Genomic DNA, 21,657 nt, shown 5'->3' on the forward strand with positions numbered 1-21,657 from the left:
GGGCTCTCTGCTGAGCAGGGAGCCTGCTTCCCTCTCTCTCTCTCTCTACCTGCCTCTCCATCTACTTGTGATCTCTCTCTGTCAAATAAATAAATAAAATCTTTAAAAAAAAAAAAAAAGGAAAGCTATACGGCAAGAAGAATGAATGAACTATACAAACATGCAACAACAGTGATGAATCTTAGGTACATAGTGTTGAGTGAATGAAACCAGACATAAAAGAATACATACTGCATAAAGCATTTATATAAAATATGAAAATAAAATTAACCTCTGCTGTTAGAAGCTAAGAGAGTGCCACCCTTGAGGGAGGGGGTAACTCTCAAAAAGCAGCTGAATAGGGTAAGGTATCTGGGTTGCTGGTAAGAATTTATTTCCTTTTTTTTTTTTTAAGATTTTATTTATTTATTGGAGAGGGAGAGACAATGAGAGAGGAAATAGGGGGAGTGGGAGAGGGAGAAGCAGGCTTCCCGCTGAGTAGGAAGCCCAATGTGGGGCTCGATCCCAGGACTCTGGGATCATGACCTGAGCTGAAGGCAGACACTTAACGACTGAGCCACCCAGGCACCCCAAGAATTCTATTTTTTTTTTTTTTTAAAGATTTTATTTATTTATTTGACAGAGAGAAAGATCACAAGTAGGCAGAGGGGCAGGCAGAGAGAAAGAGGAGGAAGCAGGCTCCCTGCTGAACAGAGAGCCTGATGCGAGGCTCGATACCAGGACCCTGAGATCATGACCTGAGCCGAAGGCAGCGGCTTAAACCACTGAGCCACCCAGGCGCCCCGAGAATTCTATTTCTTGATCTGGGTGTTCATTATACGGGTGTGTGAAATCTGTAAAATTGTCACAAGCTGTATACTTCTGGTATGTGCTCTTTCCTGTGTGTATGGTATACTTCAATATAAAGAAAAAAACTTGAAGCTTCTCAAGAAATATTCCTGGGTGCCTGGATGGCTCAGTGGGTTAAAGGCTCTGCCTTCCGCTCAGGTCATGATCCCAGTGTCCTGGGATCAAGCCCCGCATCGGGCTCTCTGCTCAACAGGGAGTCTGCTTTCCCTTCTCTCTCTGCCTGCTTCTCTGCCTGTTTCTTTGACTACCTGTGATCTCTGTCTGTCAAATAAATAAATAAAATATTTAAGACAAAAAAAAACAAAAACCAAAAATCAGTGACTTGTTTATAAAAAAGAAAGAAAGAAATACTCCTTTATAGTAGAGAAATAAACTTGGAAACTTTTTTTTTAAGAGTTTATTTATTTATTTGACAGACAGAGATCATAAGTAGGCAGAGAGGCAGGCAGTGGCCTCTGAAGGCAGAGGCTTTAACCCACTGGGCCACCCAGGTGCCCCAAACTTTGAAACTTTTTAATCTAACAGATAAATGCACAAAGTATATTCAAAATTGAGTTAGGTGAATTTAGATAAATTTAGTTGGATGTTGGGTGCTTTTAAATATGGCTCCTCTCCTATTAAGAAGTAGAGTATTTATCCTCTCCCCTTGAATCTGGGCCCTAAGACTTACTGACCAATACAGAAGTAAGGCTGTGCCAGTTTCCAGGCCTTAATGAAACTAGAAATTTCTGTTTCCTATCTTTTGGAATGCTTGCTTTTGGAACCTAGCCACCATATTGTGAGGAAGCCTAAGCCACTCCATGGATAAGCACCATGTAGATGTTTTAGCCAACAGCCTATGCTGAAGTCTCAGCTGAGAGCCAGCATCACCCCCCAGACATCTGAAAGAGCCTTCAGCTCATTCCAGTCCCTAGCCTTCATATGTTCCCTGTTGAGGCCCCAGACATCATGGAGCAGAGGTAAGCCTGCTCCGTCTTTTCTGAATTCTTGACCTAAATACTTCATTAGCATAATAAAAGTTGTTGTTTTAAGCTCCCGATTTTAGGATGGTTTGTTACACAGCAAAAAAACCAGACCACCACAAAAACACTAAAAGAAATAAAGATTGTTGTGGCTACAGCAGTGTGCCACCTAGATCTCCTTCAAGAGCAACTGCTTGCTGCAAGGATCATATATGGTTCAGAGTCCCAACGACAATCTCTCTAGATCCAAAACAATATGCATCCCAAGGTTCTGATGCATCCTCCCCTGTACCCAATGCACAGGGGCAGCAGTGCCAGCCTGTCCTGCCTGACACAGCAGTCCCTCTAATAAGCCACTTGGGCTCACCTGGACAAAACTTTCTTAGAACTACGCTACGATCTGAAATTCTTCCAACCTAGTCCCCTCTTCCTCTGCCCTCTCCTTTCACAGGTATAGACCTGCATTTTGGTCTAAAGGCACTTCATGTCTATCGGCTCCTTCCTCTTTGTTCTTCCCAATAATCTCCTGCACATCAAAATCCTTTTGACATCTACTTGCACATCTACTGACACATAAAGCTATTTTGTGATAAATCCCTGTTCTTTTGATGTAAACACACAGAAATCAATGATATTTTCCCAGAAAATGCTCATTGGTACAAATAACCAAAGCAGAATAATGGACCCCAGTATAACAACATTTATGTATGTAATGACTCTTTCCTCTGTAAGACAATGTCTCCTTTCCTTTCCTTGTCTTCACTACACATTATTCAATTGACAAAGTCACGCTGAACTCAGATTTCTACAATGGACTAGCCACCTCCACTCTCAGTTAAGTACCTTTAAACTCCCCCCCCCCCCCGCTTTTTTAAAAAAGATTTTATTATTTATTTGAGAAGAGAGAGAGAGAAATAAAGAGCATGAGGGAGAAGCAGGCTCCCCACTAAGCAGTGAGCTCAATGTGGGACTCGATCCTGGGACTCCAGGATCATGACCTGAGCCAAAGGCAGTCATTTAACCAACTGAGCCACCCAGGCACCCAATAAACTTCTAATAAATATTTTCACTATTCTATCAACTTTATCAAAGTGTTTAAATATTACTACATCTAAGATTGACCCCTGAAAATCAAGACTATGTCAACATTATTACTATGAATTATACCTTTCTACAATTGCCTATTTGTCTTGTACTGATACAAATCATTTTTATTTTTTAATTTTTTGAAAGATTTTATTTATTTATTTAAGAGAGAGTGAGAGAGAGAGAGCACACAAGTGGGGAGGGCCAGAGAGTGGGAGAAGCAGAATCCCCACTGATCGCAAAGCCCAACACCAGGCTCAATCCTGGGACTCCAGGATCATGACCTGAGTTTGAAGGCAGATGCTTAAGCTACTGAACCACCATCAGGTGCTCTGATACAATTCATTTTTAAGCCAGTGTCACGTGGGATCAAAAACAGTATCATCTTGGTAAAATCGTAATGAATCTAACACCTTCTTCTAGTTTACCCAGCCCCAGAAAAAAATCATTCTTCATAAAAATAAACGCTGTTTCATAATGAACATGTTCTCTGATCAAGAATATGAACTTTTATACAAATGCCAGAAGGCCATAACCAAAAAATGAATTTCCTGAAATAAAAAATCAAATTTTCAAATCTAAATCTGTCTCTTCATCCTTCTGAAGTATAGCTTATCTTTCTCAATAAAGTTAAATACAACCACAACAGGTAACACATTACTATACGCAAGGATTGAGACTCCCAAGGGTTAATTTATAGTACTTACTCTTGTTTTATCAAACAGTTCTGAAACTTTGAGAAAAAACCTGGAAGGGAAAAATATTTCATCAGAAGTCAGCTTTGAAATGATTTTTCATTTCAAATGTTCAGAGCATATGCCCCTAAAACTGTATTAACAATGAACTTTCTTATTTCATTACAATAATATTTAATGGTCTTATTCACTGCAGACTTCATTTAGTTCAACACCTCTGTACTTTCATCCATATGACAGATTACTTGAAAACTGTTGTTACAAAAAAATCTTCCCATTTCAAGGTAACAGTCTTAGCCATACTTTTATTTATTTAGTATGTGCTTAAAATAAAAAAAAAATATTTATTTATTTGAGAGAAAGAGATCACAAGTAGGCAGAGAGGCAGGTAGAGGGGGAGGGGGAAGCAGGTTCCCCTCTGAGCAGAGAGCCTGATGTGGGGCTCGACCCCAGTACCCTGAGATCATGACCTGAGCAGAAGGCAGAGGCTTAACCCACTGAGCCACTCAGGCGCCTCATATTTAGTATGTACTTTTTAAAGTAATCTCTATACCCAATGTGGTACTTGAACTCAAAACCCCAAGATCAAGAGTCACATGTTCCACTGACTAGGCCAGCCAGGCACTCTAAGCCATACATTTAAATCAAAAAACTTTTTCCTTATATTCTTTAGCAATATGCCACATAATATTAAATAAAGCCTGTATCTTCTAATTGCTATAGAAGTACAGAACAATCAGATCCAAAGAGGCTGACTTCAAAGGAAAACACTAAAGTTGGAGCAGCTCTTGAAGTTACCTGATACTTATGTGTTAAACATCTTCAAGCAGAGCTGCTTTGTTTTAGGAAATAACAGAAATGAATAACCAATTTCTATCTCAGAATTCACTTTAACTAAACAGCCTCTCAAATGCTGACACCAACTAAAAAAAAATCCCGATGCCAAACTATTAAAAGGGTATTCTGTGAAATAATAGGTATTTACTGGCGATGTTATAAATGGATTGGGGTAAGTACTACTAAAAGCTAAAACACTATTTTATGAACTTTGTTTTACCAAAAAGAACTTGCTTTGACAGGTTTATGTCCAATAATTCACAGCAAGGTTGACTTTTTTTTCTTATTAAAGTGTTAGAGACTAACTCTTTGGGAAGGTAGCATGTTAATGTAGTAAGTTATATACAGTATCCTGTTTTGCTGAAAAACTTGGATTTTACATGTCTACTAAGACAGGATATACTAGAAAAAAGTTCAAGGATGTGCTTTAGAAAAAGGCATAAACTGTGAAAATAGTTTTGCCACTTAAAATTGAAAAAAAAAGTTCGGATTATTTTTTAGTGAGGAGTTGGATTTAAACAATATTATAGGAGCAACTAAAATTAACTATGGTTAGATTAATGTGAAACACTAGTATAAAGTAAATAAAGGACAGCTACATAAGCAAATATCCAGAAAGCATTTCTATATTAACATGTATGATACTTTCCCAACAGGTTACCCTAGGACTGCCCTAAGATTCATTAAACTTATAAACTAGAATAGCCAGCCTCTTCAAAAAGTATAAACTGACAGCACCACATTTTACTTTAAAAGTCAATCTGGTTTCAAAGAAATACACACACATATATAGTATATTCTAATTCTAAAATGTTTATTTATAATAAACTTCATCAAAACCTAAGAACATTTTGATATAAATTCTGTCTCCTTCTTCCTCACATGCATAAATCAGCCAATTTTCATCAAATAAAACTTTGTAAATGTTGAAATTGTATACATTAAAGTCAATTTTTACTTTTCAGATTTAAAAAAGAGAGAAATGGTAGAGAAAATATGACACTGAACCACGTTTGGAAGAAGTGCCTCATTATTGATGTATTTTAAAGAAGATATTCTAAATGCCTCTTGGTTAGGAAATATTCTGTGTGTTCAGGCTACTAATGAAATTTTTGCTTTATTTATTTTAAATCAGAATCCTTACTTGCATATATCTGTAGAATCCTGAGTTCCTAAAGCATATAATGAAGAACCAATTCTATTGTAATCATCTGCAGCACCTATGGGAAAAATTTTTAGAATTTAATATATTTATTCACTGATTCAAAAATATTTATTGAGCACCTACTTGGCAAACAATGTGAATGTAAATAACCCAAGTCTGGTGAAGGAAATGACAACAGCTATAATATAATTTGATGAATATTATATAGGAACAGACTACTTTGGGAGCAGGGGAAACAGATGATTCCACCTGAATAAGTTAGGGAAGGATTTACAAACACTACTGAGTGAGTCAGAACTTATAGGATAAGCAAACCTTTACCAGGCAAAATGGAGGGGACAGCATGGATAAAGGTCAATGAGACATAAAAGGGTATAGTATATTTAGACAGCCGTCCAGGAAGAAGGTCCTTTAGAGTACAGAAGAGAATGGATAGAGCTGAAGGTGGAAAAATAAACTTGAAGTATTTTGAGGGGAAAAACAGGCTTTTGTAAGACATGATAAAGTTTGGATTTGATATTTTAAGAATGGGTATTAATAAACATTTTAAAATAACATTTAAAAATAGCCACTAAGGATTTTTAAATAAAAGTTCTTTTGCCTCAAATTAAGACTAGAAATGGAGACACAGAAGGCAGAGGAACCACCTACAAATTTGTTGTGGCAGATACTGATGGTCAGGATCAAGTGAGCAAGAAGAGTGACAGCAGAGAATGACAAAGTTGGAAGATATTTAGGAAACCTAATAGGCAGGATTTACAAACAAGAGACCTGAGGTAGGAGGGAAATTTAAGGAGCTTGGGAAGCTAGATGAATGGTGGTAGCACCATTATCCTTGGGTGCTAGGAACCTAAGTATTCAACTTTAGCACTTTTCCCAGGGCTCACCCCATATGACAATTTGTTAAAAAAAGATTACTCATTTCAGAAAAAGGATAGTATAGTGCAACAGTTAATTAAGAGCACGGAACTGGAACCCAATTTACCAGCTATATGACCTTGACCTTATCACTTAGCCTGTGTATGCCTTACTTTCCTCATCTGTAAATGGGGATAATAATGGTACCAGCTCTGTGCGATCACCTGGACTAAATGAATTAATGAATGTTATTATACAGGCACACAGCAAGTACAGTATTATACAAATGTTTGCTATTATTAACAAAATCCCAGACATGTCTACTTTGTATGGAAATTCCCACTTACACCAATAGTATTTTTTATAAGGTTTAATGTGTTTATTCTCTTAAAAGAACAGTAATCCTTACACTGTACTTTCTTATGCTGTACAAAGTTACATTCAACAGACAAGACTGAAATTTGGTGACTCTATTTACTTTTTAAAATTATTTAAAAAAAATTATTCAAAATAGGGCACCTGGGTGGCTCAGTTGGTTCAGCAACTGCCTTCAGCTTAGGTCCTGATCCTGGAGTCCTGGGATGAGTCCCATATCTTTCCCTGCTCAGCAGGGGGTCTGCTCTTCCCTCTGACCTTCCCCCCTCATGCTTACTCTCTCATTCTTTCTGTCCCAAATAAATAAGTAAAATCTTTTAAAAAATTCAAAACAAGTTGATTTTGATATCTTTCATAAAGAATCTTTTTTTTGAAGTGGGCTCCATGCTTAAACTTACAGAAGAGTTGCATGCTCTACTCAACTGAGCCAGTCAGATGTCCCCATAAAGACACTGTGAATACAAACTTCAGACTCTGAATGGTAACTTCTACATGTGAGATTGTTCACTATTATCCTAAAAGTTAAGTTATAAAAAAAATAACACTTAAAAATCATGTAAAGGTTGGTTTACTGAGGCAGGAATCAAATTGATTTGTGTTCTGACAAGGTTGTCCACTCTCACCTCTGTGTTCAACATAGTACTAGAAGTCCTAGCAACAGCAATCAGACAACAAAAGAAATAAAAGATATTCAAATTGGCAAAGAAGAAGTCAAACTTTCTCTCTTTGCAGATGACATGATACTTTCTATGGAAAACCCAATAGACTCCACTCCCAAACTACTAGAACTCATACAGCAATTCAGTGATGTGGCAGGATACAAAATCGATGCACAGAAATCAGTTGCTTTCTTATACACTAACAATGAAAATACAGAAAGGGAAATTAGAGAATCAGTTCTATTTACTATAGCACCAAGAACCATAAGATACCTGGGAATAAACCTAACCAAAGAGGTAAAGGATCTGTACTCGAGGAACTACAGAACACTCATGAAAGAAACTCCAGAAGACACAAAAAGATGGAAAAGCATTCCATGCTCATGGATCGGAAGAAAAAACATTATTAAAATGTCTATATTGCCTAGAGCAATCTATACTTTCAATGCCATCCTGGTCAAAATTCCACTGGTATTTTTCAAAGAGCTGGAACAAACGATCCTAAAATCTGTATGGAACCGAAAGAGACACTGAATTGCTAAGGAAATGTTGAAAAAGAAAAACAAAACAGGGGCACCACATTGCCTGATTTCAAGCTTTACTCCAATCAATTCTTGGCCGTTTGGCTAAGACCAAGTGTCAAGCTTTACTGCAAAGCTGTGATCACCAAGACAGCATGGTACTGGCACAAACACAGACACACAGACCAGTGGAACAGAGTAGAGAGCCCAGATATGGACCCTCAACTCTATGGTCAAATAATCTTTGACAAAGAAGGAAAAAATTTACAGTGGAAAAAAGTCTCTTCAATAAATGGTGCTGGGAAAATCGGACAGCTATGTATAGAAGAATGAAACTCGACCATTCTCTTACACCATACACAAAGATAAACTTGAAATGGATAAAAGACCTCAATGTGAGGCAGGAATTCAACAAAATCCTACAAAATTCCTCAAAAACAAGAGGTTACATAGGCAGTAACCTCTTCGAAATCAGCCACAGCAACTTCTTTCAAGACATGTCTGCAAAGGAATAAAAGCAAAAATGAACTTTTGGGACTTCATCAAGATCAAAAGTTTCTGCACAGCAAAGGAAACAGTCAATAAAACAAAGAGGTAACCCATGGAATGGGACAAGATATTTGCAAATGACACTACAGACAAAGGGCAGATATCCAAGATCTATAAAGAACGCCTCAAACTCAACACACACAAAACAGATAATTACATCAAAAAATGGGCAGAAGACATGGCTAACAGACACATAAAAAAATGTTCATCAGCATTAGCCATCAGGGAGATTCAAATCAAAACCACACTGAAATACCACCTTACACCAGTTAGAATAGCCAAAATCAACAAGACAGTAAACAACATGTGTTGGAGAGGATGTGGAAAAGGGAACCCTCTTATATTGTTGGTGGGAATGCAAGTTGGTACAGCCACTTTGGAAAACAGTGTGGAGATTCCTTAAGAAATTAAGGACCCTTTGACCCTGCAATTGCACTATTGGGTATTTACCCCAAAGATACAGTCATAGTGAAAAGAAGGGCCATCTGTACAACAATGTTCATAGCAGCAATAGCCACAGTCGCCAAACTGTGGAAAGAACCAAGATGCCCTTCAAAAGACAAATGGATAAAGAAGATGTGGTCCATATATATAATGGAGTATTATGCCTCCATCAGACAGGATGAATACCCAACTTTTATATCAACATGGATGGGACTGGAGGAGATTATGCTGAGTGAAATAAGTCAAGCAGACAGAGTCAAGTATCATATGGTTTCACTTACTTGTGGAGCATAAGGGATAACACGGAAGACATTGGGAGATGGAGAGGAGAACTGAGTTGGGGGAAACTGGAGAGGGAAATGAACCATGAGAGACGGTGGACTCTGAGAAACAAAACGAGGGTTTTGGAGGAGAGGGGGTTGGTGGAGTGGGTGAGCCTCATGGTAGGTATTAAGGAGCGCATGTATTGTGTGGAGCACCGACTGTGGTGCATGCACAATGAATTTTGGAACACTCACAAAAAAATTAATTAAAAATGAGTTTTGTTTAATATAAATTACACTAATATTTTATACATAAATTGACCCTAAAAATATTTATTTATTTATTTATTTATTACAGATTTTATTTATTTATTTGACAGACAGAGATCCAAGTAGGGAGAGAGGCAGGCAGAGAGAGAGGAGGAAGCAGGCTCCCCACCGAGCAGAGAACCCGATGCGGGGCTCGATCCCAGGACCCTGAGATCACGACCCGAGCTGAAGGCAGAGGCATTAACCCACTGAGCCACCCAGGCGCCCCTAAAATTATTTTTTAGAGCAAGAAATTCCTGGATCCTAATATCTGGCTCATAGGATACTACCCTCTTTAGCTGTTATATCATTATGTGATCACAGAAAATAAGCAAACTGCCCTGATTTTATATATTACAGTGATGTTGAAAACTTAATTTTTCATAGTCTAGGCTAAGTTCATGCATCATGAAAAAATAATTTTTATTTTATAATTCTGTAAAATTGTATGTTATGTAATTAATTATACGTAATAACTATGACTTTGTAAATAGGTTCACAACCATCTTTCTTTCTTTCTTTTTTTTTTTTAGATTTTATTTATTTATTTGACAGAGAGAGATCACAAGTAGGCAGAGAGGCAGGCAGAGAGAGAGAGACAGGTAAGCAGGCTCCCTGCTGAGCAGAGAGCCCGATGCGGGGCTTGATCCCAGGACCCTGGGATCATGACCTGAGCTGAAGACAGAGGCTTTAACCCACTGAGCCACCCAAGTCCCCCACAACCATCTTTCTTAAAAGCACCATTCCATTTGGCCAAATAAATAAATTAGAATCACTAATATTTTCTTCAGTTTTCTTTTTTTAAAGATTTTTATTTATTTATTTGACAGACAAAGATCACAAGTAGGCAGAGAGGCAGGCAGAGAGAGAGGGAAGCAGGCTCCCTGCTGAGCAGAGAACCCAATGCGGGGCTCGATCCCAGAACCCTGGGATCACGACTTGCACCAAAGGCAGAGGCTTTAGCCCAGTGAGCCACTGCTTAATTTTAAAAAGATTTATTTATCTGAGAGAGAGAGAAAGCGTACAAGTAAGGGGAGGGGCAGAAGGAGAGCCTGATGGAGGAAGGATCCCAGGACCCTGAGATTACCACCTTAGCAGAAATCAAGACTTGGCTGCTTCAATGGCCACAGTGGTTAAACTGTGGAAAGAACCAAGATGCCCTTAATGGACGAATGGATAAGGAAGATGTGGACTATTATGGACTATTATGCCTCCATCAGAAAGGATGAATACCCAACTTTTGTATTAATATGGATGGGACTGGGGGCACCTGGGTGGCTCAGTGGGTTAAGCCACTGCCTTCGGCTCAGGTCATGATCTCCTGGTCCTGGGATCGAGTCCCACATCGGGCTCTCTGCTCGGCAGAGAGCCTGCTTCCTCCTTTCTCTCTCTGCCTGCCTCTATGCCTACTTGTAATCTTTCTCTGTCAAATAAATAAATTCTTAAAAGTGAAATGTCAAGCACAGAGAGTCAATTATCATATGGTTTTGCTTATTTGCGGAGCATAAGAAATAACATGGAGGACATGAGGAAATAAAGAGGAGAAGGGAGCTAGTGGAAATTGTGGGGGGAGATGAACTATGAGAGACTGTGGACTCTGAAAAACAATCTGAGGGTTTTGGATGGGTGGGGGGTGAGAGGTTGGGTGAGCCTGATGGTAGGTATGATGGAAGGCACGTATTGCACAGAGCACTGGGTGTGGTGCATAAACAATGAATTCTGGAACACTGAAATTAAAAAAAAAAAAAAAAAAAAGAGTTGGCTGCTTAACCAACTGAACCACCCAGGCATCCCTGAACTCTATTACATTTAAACTCCATTGTGTAAGTGATATTTATCCCAAGAACGTAAGGTGCTTTAACATTTGAAAATCAATCAATACAATTAACCATACTAATAGAAAATAGTAAAAATAATATGATTATCTCAACACTGTAACTGCAAAAAGAACATCTGATAAAATTCCAACATTCATTCGTAATTTAAAAGAAAAACATTCTCAGAAAACTGGCATTTTTTATTCATTTATTTATTTCAAAACCCAGCAATTTCTAGGAGAGTTTCCTCAACCTGATAAGCATCTAGGAAAAATCTACACCAAACACCATAATTAATGGTTTAAGAATGAATGCCTTCCCCTTAAGAGAAGGAAGAAGGCAAAGATGGCTGCTCTTACTACTTCCATCCACACTGTACTGGAGCTACAGGTACAGCTTCAGTACAATGGAACAAAGAAAATAAATAAATGCAGCCTAAACTGTAAAGTAGTATAATCGTTTCTATCATCAGATGATCATCTATGTAGAAAACATGAAGGAATCTACAAAATAGTTACTGGAACCAATAAGTGAGTTTAGTTAGTAAGACAGCCAGATATATGATCAATATAGAAAATACAATGTATTTCTATGTATTAGCAAAGAACAACTGGAAAAGGAAAGGTAAAAAACATAATTTACAACAGCAGCAAAAATAATCAGGGATCAATCTAACTAAAGGTATATAAGATCTGTACAATAAAAGCTACAAAATATTGCTGAGAGACTTTAAGGAAGACCTAACTAAGTGGAGAAATACACTACATTCATGTATCAGAGAATGAATATTGTCAATCTTCCCCAAATTGACCTACAGGATTCTACACAATCCCAATCAAAATTCAGACACCATTTTTGTAGAAAGCAACAAGCTGATTCTGAAACCCATATGAAAATATAAAGAACCTAGAGGAGCCAAAACAACTTTGGTAAAGAAGAATTAAGCTGGAGGACTTACATAAGAAAAGATGTTCAACATTATCATTAGTGAAATGCAAATTAAAATCACACTGAGAGGACTATGAGAACAGCTAAAAGGAAAAAGATTGAGTATCCTTGCTGGAAAAGATGTGGAGCAATTAGAACTCTCCGTACAGCTGGTAGGAATGTAAAATGGTATAATCATTTCATTTTGGGGAGAAAGTTTGGCATTTTCTTAGGAAGTTAATTATACACTTACCACATGATCCAACCACTCTTCTTTTAGGTATTACCCAAGAGAAATGAAAGCACATGTCCATTAAAGGCTTCCGTATAAATGGTTCATGTCAGCTTTATTTATAACAGCCTAAAGCTAGCAATGACCCAAAGGTACACCAACAGCTGAATGGATAAACGACTGTGGTATATCCATAAAACAGTGTAACACTCATTAATAAAAAGGAATGACCTCTTGAAATACACAACTTGAATGAATCTCAAAAGAACTTTGCTGAATTTTAAAGCCAAATAATAAAAAGTACATATAGTATAATTCCATTCATATAAAATTCTAGAAAATGCAAACTAATCTATAGAGTCAGAAAGCAGATCAATGGTTGCCTGTGGACAGAGCAAAAGGGAGGGAATACAAAGGGCTGTAAGGAAATTTTTGGTGGTGATGGATATGTTTATTATATTAATTATAGTGATGATTTAGAAAAAATTTTTTAAAAAGACTTTATTTATTTGACAGTCAAAGATCACAAGTAGGCGGATAGGCAGAGAGAGAGGAGGAAGCAGGCTCCCTGCTGAGCAGAGCACCTGATGGGGGAGCTTGATAACAGGACTCTGGGATCACGACCGGAGCAGAAAGCAGAAGCTTTAACCCACTGAGCCACCCAGGCACCCAATTTTTTTTTTTTTTAAGATTTTATTTATTAATTTGACAGAGAGATCACAAGTAGGCAGAGATGCAGGCAGAGAGAGTGGGGGGAAGCAGGTTCCCCGCTGAGCAAAGAGCCCGATGCAGGGCTCCATCCCAGGACCCTCAGATTATGACTCAAGCTGAAGGCAGAGGCTCAACCCGCTGAGCCACCCAGATACCCCGGCAGTGATGATTTTACACATATGTCAAAACTTACCAAACTGTATACTTTGAACACTGAAACTTACTGATACCAACTTATACCCCAATAAAGCTGTTAAAAGAAAACAGTCTATCTTGAACTTTGAATGAATCTTTTACGTACATGACTTTGTACATCATATATTTGATCATTTAGAAAATATCAGCTCAGCAGAGCCTTCGATAGCTCAGTTGGTAGAATGGAGGACTGTAGAAAATATTGGCTCAATGAGTTACACAAATCTTCCAAAATGTTGACAAACTTCATTATATATACAAACAATATCAAAAATACCACATTCAAATATGATTATCAATCTCCTCAGAGAAGTCTTCAATTATTGTGAAGTAAGTTCATGAGGATGGATACAAGTTTTCCAAATTCTAATTATTGCTGGAGAGCTTGACCTTTAACACTGTCAACAAATACTGTCAGTTGTTTTCCTTAAAGTAACAGACTCATTTAATTTTTAAGAAAACATCTATGAGGGGCGCCTGGGTGGCTCAATGGGTTAAAGCCTCTGCCTTCGGCTCAGGTCATGATCCCAGGGTCCTGGGATCTAGCCCCACATTCAGGCTCTCTGCTCAGCAGGGGGTCTGCTTCCCTTCCCCTCTCTGCCTGCCTCTCTGCCTACTTGTGATCTCTGTCTGTCAAATAAATAAATAAAATCTTTAAAAAAAAAAAAAAAGAAAATGTCTATCAAATACTCAAATCTGAATAATCATAGTTTGTCAGCTGTTCTCTCAAGTGAAATAGTGTTTTTTTGTTTTGTTTTTTTAAGATTTTATTTATTTATGGAGAGAGCACAAGTAAGCAGAGCTGCAGGCAGAGGGAGAGAGAGAAGCAGGCTCTCTGCTGAGCACAGAGCCTGATGTGGGTCTCGATCTGAGGACCCTGGAATCATGACCTGAGCTGAAGGCAGCTACTTTACCAATTAAGCCACCCAGGCGCCCTCTAGAAATGGTGTTTTTCTGGTAGGGGGTGTAAGCAGCTAATTCAGTTGCAACTAAAGGGCTTTTCTAAAGAGAATTGTTATACTTCAGTAAGGAATCATAGTGCTTTATGTATACTTTCCATTTCACCGTTCAGAATATTAAAAATGTGAACTCTAGGGAAGTGTTTATTACAATTAGTAATTTTAACTGCTTTATCAAAGATATTCTTTTTCTTTTTTTTTTTTTTTAAGATTTTATTTGACAGACAGAGATCAAAAGTAGGCAGAGAGGCAGGAGGGGTAGGGGGGTGGGGCGGAAAGCAGGCTCCCTGCTGAGCAGAGAGCCCAATACCTTGAGATCATGACCCAAGCTGAAGGCAGAGGCTTAACCCACTGAGCCACCCAGGTGCCCTATCAAAGATATTCTTAATTGAATTTTTCTTTTCTAATTGTAAATGCACTGCAGGAAAGAATATAGTGACTCTTAGCACAATTTCATGCCACCTCCTTGATCTGTGCTAAGGCACCAGTAATTTTATCCACCATGGCTTCTGCTTTATCAGTGTAAATGTTAACATGGTGAAAAATACAAAAAGCACCATGGACTATTAAGAAAATAGTTTTGACCTCACAGACTTGCTAAAAATAAAAAGAGCCTTAGGGTCCAGACTTCACAGACCACAGTTTAAGAAATACTCTTCTACATCAAGACTTTTATAAACTCGAAGTAACATAATAACTTTATAATTATTCCATTAAAAAAAAATGTAAGCTTTAGCCACAGAGAAAAACCTTACTTTTGTGGGATCTTGTCATCCTATCAGATTTAGCAGATGCATCCTTAACTCGGTTATGATATTCTAAAAGGAATGTTCGTTCATGCTCAAAGAAATCATCTACATCCTATAGGGTCAAAAGAAAATATAATTTTTCACTTATTTGCTTTAGTATAATACATAAATCACTTTACCATTATAATCACAAAAGATCAGTAAAACAGCACAGCTATCCTCTAATGATTTTACCAACAAGTTCAGACTTTATACAGACGTGCACTTCTATCTATCCAGGAAGAAATCTGGAATGGTTTTGCAGATGAAAGCTTAGATCCTTCCACAATGGTTCATGTTCACATGTTGAACTCTGAAACGTGTTCCTTCCTACTCATGTTCTGTGTCTACAGTCCTGCCTCTCCAAGAGATACATTACTGCCAGGGGAAGTAAGCTATTGCTTTTGAAAAGAAAAAAATTACAAGAGGCAAGTCTCAATCTATTTCTCTTGGTTTACTATGTATTCTATGAGCCATTCCTGAAGGCTGCCAAGCCTTTGTCATTACAGCCATCTCTGAACTGCTTTGGGGAAATATGGCCAAACTAGTCTTCTGGAAGCAATTATTGTATCTTTTTTGAAACAAAGCCAGATACACATTAAAAATAAAACTATTCAAAGTCCTTTCCTCCTTTCTAAAACAGCAGATGTTTTTTTGAAAAAGCACCAGCTAAAATGATGTAATTCAAATCCACATTAACGGAACTTGGGAAAAAAAGTCGGTACTAACAAAATTTCTTTAAAATTTGTAATTCACGTGTATAAATTTTTTTAACTGTTAAAATGGGGATAAAACTACCCAACTTGTAGGGTTGAAGAGTAAACAAAATATGGGTCAACGAACACACTATAAATGTTCAAAAAATGTTAGTTACTTCTTCACCAAAATCATAATCCATACAGTGGTTTATACTTAATGCTAAGAAAAATGTTCAATATTAATGCATAAGTAGCATCAAAATGAAAGAAGTGGAGTCCTTATTAGAAAGTAGCCATGGCAGAAGCATTGTCAACATACCAGCTGACCTGTCTCTGAAAAACTGAAGTATAAATCAAATAAACAGTAATTCCCACCTAAGTTTTACTTCAGATGTATTTATAAAAATAGGCAATGATGACAAATCAGCATTTATCTTTCTTTGTATCTGCTTGATAATGTAATATAAACTTTTTTCTTTTAATGGTAAGAGTCTTCAGATAAATTAATTCTTGTACCATTTTTAGAACATCATTAAGAAAAACTTGGGTGTTATTTATTTTAATTTTGAATACCTGTTTGTTTATTTGTAAGCTCCACGCGCAAGATGGGGCTTGAATTCACGACCCTGAGATCAAGAGTCATATGCTCTACCAAATGAGCCAGGCACCCCCCACCCCCACCCACAAGACTAAAACCTCAAAGGAGCTCTTCTAACTCCACATCTGAACCCAAGTCTGCTCCTAAGATTTTGTAGGCCAAGGGCAAATGTACAAATGGAGGCAGTCCCTCTTCATGCCCTATCCTGCAGTTCTGTAAGGCACCCAGAAAAACCTCACATACATACGTAAATGGATATTCTCTCCTGCACACTCATCTTCTCCCCTGTGCCCGCCCTCTCCCCAGCTGTTCCATGGTCACCCCTGACCACCCATGAATGCACACACTGGAGGATGAACTCAGAGAAGAGGCCCACAGAAGAGGAAAAGTTAGAAGTAGGCTTCAGATTTAGGCAAGGAAATATGGGGTTCCAGATCCCTAAAGCCTGTTCTAGTTTGGAGGGAAGGGGCATGCACTCCAGGTGGGTAAATCCCCTTGGACCTACAGATCTCTCACCCCTGGGAAAAGGAAGTTCTCCAAAGAGTAGAATCGAGGGCAGGGGGCCCAGATTCCCAGACCCAAGAATTCTTCTGTCCAAACTTCTCTTTTACTCCAACAGTGTCATCTGCATGTCTGAAATCTCAATCTATCTTCTTAAAAGAAATAGATTCTCAAACCAATACCTCTTTTAATAAAATAAAATCTTACCTTTACTCCTGAAACAATTACTCCATCTGCTGATTTTACCATGTTTTTAAAGAAATCTTCAAGTTTCTCTTTTTTATTTTTTCCTCTCACACTCAGCTGAAAGAAAGGTAAACTTAAGTTGACAATTTTTTTAGATTACAAATGAAAAGTTACACTTTCTTTTTTTAAAGTAACACCTCTTTTATTCTCTGACATCAAAATGGCAACTACAAAAGGATCCTGATTTTTAAACTTTAGTAAATTGGCAATCATCATGTGTATCAGGGACTTTTAAACTTTAGGGAACTAAAGAGGAGGCTGGCTTCACTCTCAAAGATTCAGATTCAGGTGGTCTACAATAATGCCTATATTATCTCAAATTTTGTGAGTACATCTGATAATCCCATTGCAAGTAGCCTTCTCATCATATATATAGTAATATATAAAGACAACTACAAATTTAATCCAAATTTTATCTGGCTTTTCCAGGAGTTCCTTTAAAGATGTAAAATTTAGGAGCGCCTGGGTGGCTCAGTGGGTTAAGCCTCTGTCTTTGGCTCAGGTCATGATCTTAGGGTCCTGGGACTGAGCCCCGCATCAGGCTCTCTGCTCAGCAGGGGGGCTGCTCCCCCTCCCCCGCCTACTTCTCTGCCTACTTGTGCTCTCTCTCTGTCAAATAAATAAATAAAACCTTTTAAAAAAAGATGTAAAATTTATGGAGTCATACACCATCACATGACTCTGTAAAAGCTTTGAAAACACATTCTGCAAATTCTTTTTTTTTTTTTGTAAGATTTTATTTTATTTGCGAGAGAATGAGAGAACGAGCAGGGTGAGGGGCAGATGAAGAAGCAGACTCCCCAACGCGCAGGGAGCCTGATGTGGGGCTCAATTCTGGGACTCTGGGATCATGACTGAGCTGAAAGGTAGATGCTTAATCTACTGAGCTACCCAGGCACCTCATATTCTTCAAATTCTTCACTCTGAACTCATCCAAATATCATGTCTTGTCCTGCTCTGGAGATTAGCAACTTATAAGGAACACAAAAGGTGACTCCCAAATGGGTTAAGCCTCTGCCTTCAGCTCAGGTCATGGTCTCAGGGTCCTGGGATCGAGGCCCACATTGGGCTCTCTGCTCCACAGGGAGCCTACTTCCTCTTCTCTCTCTGCCTATTTGTGATCTTTCTCTCTCTGTCAAATAAATAAATAAAACTGTTTAAAAACAAAACAAAACAAACAAAAAACTGAGAAGCAGCTAACTCTTCGACTTTACGACTTGCTACATCAGCGTGTGCCACAACAGAACATCCCATCTAATTTTTGTATCTACTGCCATGGCTCCGATGTTCACCATTATGTAAATGATTCACAATCATGATTACTACCCCTAAGCTCTTTCCTGAACCTCAGACCCTATTTCCAATTGCCTGTATCATATCCTTATATGGAGATTCTGCTAAATCCACATTAGATTAAGACAGTATTCATTATAATCTAATCTCCACATTTTTCTTCTTGGATCCCTATCTATGGTCCCTCTATCCAGTCTCAACATATTCCCTTAAACCCCATACCTCTCATTAAAAATCTTGAAAATCTACAACTTCTTTTTGTCTCTCACAACTCAAATTCCATCATCAAATGCCTAAAATCTGTCCCTTTCTTTCCCACTGTCCTAGTGAAAAACCTTATTATTTCTGGCCTATTATACTGTACTACTTGTTAACATCTCTTTTCCTCAATTCAATTCATTCTGTTGATGACTTCCAAAATCAAATTTTGAGCATCTCTTCCCTACTCAAATTTTTACAGAGTTTCACAATGTTCAGAGATTGAAAGCCTATTCAAGACTCAACAATCTGGTTCACTTATCTTACCATCTATCACCCTTTCCATCTATTCACCCCCACAGAACCTTATGTTCCAAACAGTTCTCAAAAGAAGCTCTGAACTTTTAAACTCCTCTATACCTGAAATGCTCTCTCTCCTCCTACCAAAAATTCTATTCAGGTATCATTAAACATCCAAATTAAAATATATCTCTTCATGAAACCCTTCCAAACTGCTTTATCTGGCTTTTCAATACATGCTGGGTGTTTTCTTAAACTGCATTTTTAAGATTAATTCATTAATTCACTCATTTAATAAACCACTGACAAATGTATATAAAATCAGGCACTGCACTAGGTGTTTAGGATATAAAGATGATTATGAGGTGGTCCCTACTATATATACATATATATATATATATGTTTTTTTTTTTTTTAAGATTTTATTTATTTGACAGAGATCATAAGTAGACAGAGAGGCAGGCAGAGAGAGAGAGAGGGAAGCAGGCTCCCCGCTGAGCAGAGAGCCCGATGCGGGCCTCGATCCCAGGACCCTGAGATCATGACCTGAGCCGAAGGCAGCGGCTTAACCCACTGAGCCACCCAGGCGCCCCCTACTATATTTTTTTAAAGACTTATTTACTTAAGAGAGAGCTCATAAGAGAGAGTGTGAGCTGGAAGAGGTGCAGAAGGAGAATGAGAGAGAGGGAAAATCCCAAGTAGGCTCCCTGCTGAGGATGGAGTCCAATGCGGGGCTGGATCCCAGGAACTTGAGACCATGACCTGAGCCAAAATTAAGAGTCAGGCCCTCAGGGCGCCTGTCCCAGGATCGGGATTGAGTCCCACGTTGGGCTTCCTGCTCAGCAGGGAGTCTGCTTCTCCCTCTGACCCTTCCCCCTCATGCTCTCTCTCAAATTAAAAAAAAAAAGACAGGCCCTCAATTGACTGAGCTACCCAGATGCCTCAAGGTGGTAAGAGTAAGAGTAATTTATGATGCAGAGGAGAATACAGAGAAACACATGATTTACCATGGGGTGAGTAGTACAATGTTAGTGAATCCACAGGGCATTAGGAGAACACCAAGGGAACTCAATACAGACTTAGGAGAGGAGAAAGGTTAAGACTGGAAGCTGAATGAACAGTCAGGGGCCGTTTCAAGAATGCAGGCAAGGACTGGGGCGCCTGGGTACCTAGGTCAGTTAAGACCATCTGAGTCTAGATTTCGGCTCAGGTTACAATGTCAGGGTCTTGAGATAGAGCTTGGTGTCTGACTCTGCACTGAATGTAGAACCCACTTAAGATTCTCTCTCTCAACTCTTAACTACAGGGAACAAACTGAGGATTGCTGGAGTGGAGATGGGTGGGGGGTGGGGAAACTGGGTAACGGGCATAAAGGAGGGCATTTGAAGTAATACGGACTGGGTGTTGCATGCAACTGATAAATCACTGGCTTCTACCTCTGAAACTAGTAATATAGTATGTTTAATTAAATTGAATTTTAAATAAAAAACTAAAAAAAGTAAATAAAAAATCTAAAATAATCCAGTCAACAATTAGAAAAGTCAGAACCAATCTTTAGGTCTGGTGATAGGAAAGAAGAGGACACATTCCTAATACTGTAAGGGAGTGAAACAGACAGGATTTGGTGTTTCCCTAACAGGAACAGGGAGTAGGAAGAGTAATGAGTAATTTTTAGGTTTTTGTTTTTTGTTTCTGTTTTAAGATTTTTATTTATTTAGGGGTACCTGCGTTGCTTAGCCTCAACTGTATGCCTTTGACTTAGGTCATGATCCCAGGGTCCTCTGATCAAGTACTGCATCGGGCTCCCTGCTTCTCCCTTTCCTGCTCCCCCTGGTGTGTGCTCTCTCTCAGTCAAATAAATAAATAAAGTCCTAAAAAAAAAATCACTTTTTTGGTAAGATTTATTTATTTGAGAGACAGAACAGAGAGCGAGTGCACGTGCATGCATAGGTGGAGGAGCAGAGGGAGAGGAACAAGCAGATTCTATGCTGAACACAGAGCCCGACATGAGGCCTGACCCCACAACCCTGAGATCATGACCTGCACTGCAATCAAGAGGCTGTTGCTCAACTGAGACACCCAGGTGCCTTAGTAATTTTTAGGTTTTAAGGAATCGGAAGGTAGTGGTACCTTCTTTGAGACAGAGAACACAAAAGGAAGCATGGATTTTAATTATTTTTAAGATTTTATTAATTTGACAGAGAGAGAGACGTAATGAGAGGGGGAACACAAGCAGGGGGAGTGGGAGAGGGAGATTTATGTGAGGCTCCATCCGAGGACTCTGAGATTGTGAACTGAGCTGAAGGCAGATGCTTAACAACTGAGCCACCCTGGTGCCCTGGAAGCATGGGTTTAAAGAAGAGTTCAGCTGAAGGTAAAATGCCAAAAGGGCATCTAAATACAGGTTTTCATGAGACTGTTTAATAAAGAGGGCTGGGGTTCATAATTAATACTGATTTACAAGTTAATAACAGAGTGCCTGCAGCTACAGGAGTCAATGAGATCACTTAGGGAGAATTTATAGAATTAGAAAACTAGAGGAACTCTTTTACTTTTTTTTTTTTTAAGGATTTATTCATTTATTTTAGAGAGCGAGTGCTTAGGGAGAAGGGTGCTTAGGGA

The 21,657-nt window shown here is 38.5% G+C and overlaps 1 protein-coding gene across 1 annotated transcript in view; it reads right to left on the reverse strand.

The window, feature by feature from the left end:
* The window catches only part of SNX6 (sorting nexin 6), a 60,873-nt gene that overhangs the window by 16,215 nt on the left and 23,001 nt on the right, over positions 1-21,657 (reverse strand). The window contains exons 7-10 of the mRNA XM_059373069.1: positions 17,206-17,301; positions 15,169-15,274; positions 5,574-5,649; positions 3,605-3,644 (exon numbers count right to left, since the gene is read on the reverse strand). Coding sequence (XP_059229052.1) covers positions 3,605-3,644; positions 5,574-5,649; positions 15,169-15,274; positions 17,206-17,301 — 318 coding nt within the window. The remainder of the gene's footprint in view (positions 1-3,604; positions 3,645-5,573; positions 5,650-15,168; positions 15,275-17,205; positions 17,302-21,657) is intronic.

The sequence above is a fragment of the Mustela nigripes genome, chromosome 13 (genome assembly GCF_022355385.1).
Source record: "Mustela nigripes isolate SB6536 chromosome 13, MUSNIG.SB6536, whole genome shotgun sequence".
Classification (NCBI taxonomy): domain Eukaryota; kingdom Metazoa; phylum Chordata; class Mammalia; order Carnivora; family Mustelidae; genus Mustela; species Mustela nigripes.